This window comes from Puma concolor, chromosome C2 (genome assembly GCF_028749965.1).
Source record: "Puma concolor isolate L17-30 chromosome C2, mPumCon1.1.hap2, whole genome shotgun sequence".
NCBI classification, from domain to species: Eukaryota; Metazoa; Chordata; class Mammalia; order Carnivora; family Felidae; genus Puma; species Puma concolor.
This window is the reverse complement of record NC_141675.1, coordinates 109,641,488-109,644,317: the sequence shown is the minus strand read 5'-3', so window position 1 is coordinate 109,644,317 and position 2,830 is coordinate 109,641,488. Positions and strand designations below refer to the sequence as shown.

The following is a 2,830-nucleotide window of genomic DNA, read 5'->3' as shown; positions in this document are numbered from 1 at the left end:
TTTTCTTCATTTCCTAAAACAGAATAAGGAAGAATTACATATCCTTAATTCTGTCAAGTATGCATTAAGTCAACTTGGAAAGAACCTTAGTGAAAATAACATTGCATCATAAGAGCCATATTTTTTTGCAGCTCTATCGAAATATAATTAAGTAAAATGTTAAGATACTTAAGGTGTAAGAGTTGCCTGGGAAGGAGGGGTGAGATGGCAGAGGCTGAAGAGGGTACTTTGTGGCCCGCGGGAGCCTCTGCTGCCTCAATTAAATTCAGCTTTAGTCGCACAACGGAGCAGAGACCGCTGGCGGATACAGATGACTCAGGTGCGGCTCTGGAGGAGAAGGATTTCTTAAAGACCCTGGAAGGAAGCAAGCTTCTGAGAATGAAACCCTCAGAACCCCCCAGGAACTCATCATCCTTTTGATCCAGAATGGCCATCGCAGGCAGCTACCAACCCATCCACAAATACTGAGGCCTTGGTGGATATGGTGCTCTCCCAGGCTGTGAAGGAGCTCACTGAGAACTCCAAGAAGTCCCTGGAGGAGAGAGAAAAATCAGATGTCGACCCCATGCTTGCTAACCCCATGATCCAGCAAGAATGCATCCCCAACCAGGAGGTGGCAGAGAGCAAACCCTGGGCTGAGACAGTGCTGGAGGAAGCTGACTAGGAGGCAGTCCCTGTAGAAGCCTATGGGCTGGCTGTGTTATGAGGTATGGGCTGGAAACCTGGCGAGGGCGTTGGCCGCACCTTCAATCAAATGTTGAAGCCCTGTGTTAACCCACCAAGGCTGAAGGGGTTAGGCCTGGGTGCAAACCTGACTGAAGTCGGGGCCCTGGCCCCCCACCGGCCTCCACCACCTGCGAAGCCCAGATGAGGAGCAAGAGAAGGATAAGGAAGACCAGCCTCAAGGACTGGTGCCCTGGGGAGCTGTGGTGGTTCTTCCTGGCCCTCACCGAGGCCTCTATGGAAAGGTAGAAGGCCTCGATCCTGACAGTGTTCAGGCCATGGTTCACCTGGCCATGGGGAGCCGAATGGTGACTGTTAGTGAATACTGGCTGTGCCTGTCTCCCAGCAGGAGTTTGACAAGAACTCCTTGGATCTCAGCCAGTTGCATAAAATCTCCTTTGTGGACAAGCTGCACAAGGTTGTATTGTGGCTGGTATTACAATACCAAGATGATGATTGAAGATGTCCTCAGCCCAGATACCTGTGTGTGTCTAACAGATGAAGGCCTAGTCCTGGAAGGCTTGAGGGAAGACATGCTGGAAACCCTGGTTCCCAAAGTCCAAGGCAACCGGTGCTGGGGCCACAGGCTGGAAGAGTGGGACGCCTGCTGGACTGGGACAGAGAACGGAGCCGGGCTCTGGTGCAACTGTGGAGAGAGAATCAGTTTGTGGAGCTTCACTATGATGCTGTCTGCCAGTACCTCGGCCCCAGTAACTCAGATGAAGACTGACCCATGACCACCCCCACCCCCCACCCCCAGGCTACTGCCAGCTCTGTACAGTGTGAAAAGCCAGTCTTCACAAAGGTGGGGAGATCATTGTTCCGTCCTCCACTTGCAGGCAGCCCCAGGACCAGGACAGGGACAGGTCATGAAATAGGTAGACCAGAAGAGAGGCTTGAAACAAACCTAATATTCTCCAGAAGCTAGGGTGTAATAAAAATCATTTCAAAACCTCAGTGAAATGACAAGATCATAAGTGTGTGCTGAGCTGGGTGGAAGAGGGAGCTGGGCTGACAGAGGTAGGAGCCATTCTAGGCTTCAGTCCCACCACCATGCATGGGCTGACAAGTTAAAGGATCTGCTCACAAGTTCATTCTTGGAATACAGAAGCTTCCAAGTATGTTCCCTGAGCAGATGCTATGGAGTCTAGAATGCCACATCTCTGTACAACTTCCTGAGCAAGAATCCTAGTGGTGGCTCTGCTTTTACTCCTGGTCGAGGCCAGACGTCCACAGTATATCTTAAGCCAGTGATAAGAGAGCCTACAGGAAGGGAGGCTTCCACTCACAAATGGGATGTGTTTGCACTACTTCCCAGAGGTGCCAGTTAATTTTGGGGTCCCCTGTTTTAGTCCTGAAACTTTGGCTTGAAGGTAACAAAGTTTTGTCCTGGGTAGAATCTCTCTGATTGCTCCAGGTAACTGGACTCTCAAAAAGATTGTCAGTCCTCAAACATTTTCCCATGTAATAATGGGTTGAGATACAAAAATTAACAAAAGGGAAGTGGGAACTTTAGGCACAACTGCTTCTAAATCATCCCCAATCAAACGCAAACTGGTGCTGCTGCTCTGGAAAACAGTACGGAGGTTCCTCAAAAAATTAAAAATGGAACTACCCTACAACCCAGCAATTGCTCTACTAGGTATTTTCCAAAGGATACAAAAATGCTGATTTGAAGGGGCACATACACCCCAATGTTTATAGCAGCACTATCAACAATAGCTAAGTCATGGAAAGAGCCCAAATGTCCATCGACTTTTGAGTGGATAAATAAGCTGTGATATGCATGTATGTGTGTGTGTGTGTGTGTGTGTGTGTGTGTGTGTGTGTGTGTGTATATAATGGAATATTACTCAGCAATCTAAAAGAATTAATTCTTGGCATTTGCAACAATATGGATGCAACTAGAGTGTATTATGCTAAGCAAAATTAGAGTAAGACAGCTACCATAGGATTTCACTCGTATGTGGGATTTAAGTAACAAAATAGATGAATGTAGGGGAAGGGAAGGAAAAAGAAGACAGAGGCAAACCATAAGAGACTCTTAAATAAAGAGAACTGAGGATTGATGGAGGAAGGTGGGTAGGGGGATGAGCTAAATGGGTGA

At 48.0% G+C, this 2,830-nt stretch overlaps 1 protein-coding gene across 1 annotated transcript; it reads left to right on the top strand.

Moving 5' to 3' along the window:
* The first annotated feature begins 202 nt into the window (after positions 1-202).
* On the top strand, positions 203-1,680 carry GPKOW (G-patch domain and KOW motifs). The gene is given in 7 exon segments (XM_086675544.1): positions 203-391; positions 394-447; positions 450-835; positions 837-1,053; positions 1,056-1,147; positions 1,149-1,293; positions 1,296-1,680. Coding segments are annotated over 7 exon segments (1,239 nt in total). The 5' UTR covers positions 203-204; the 3' UTR covers positions 1,454-1,680.
* The last annotated feature ends 1,150 nt before the right edge of the window (positions 1,681-2,830 follow it).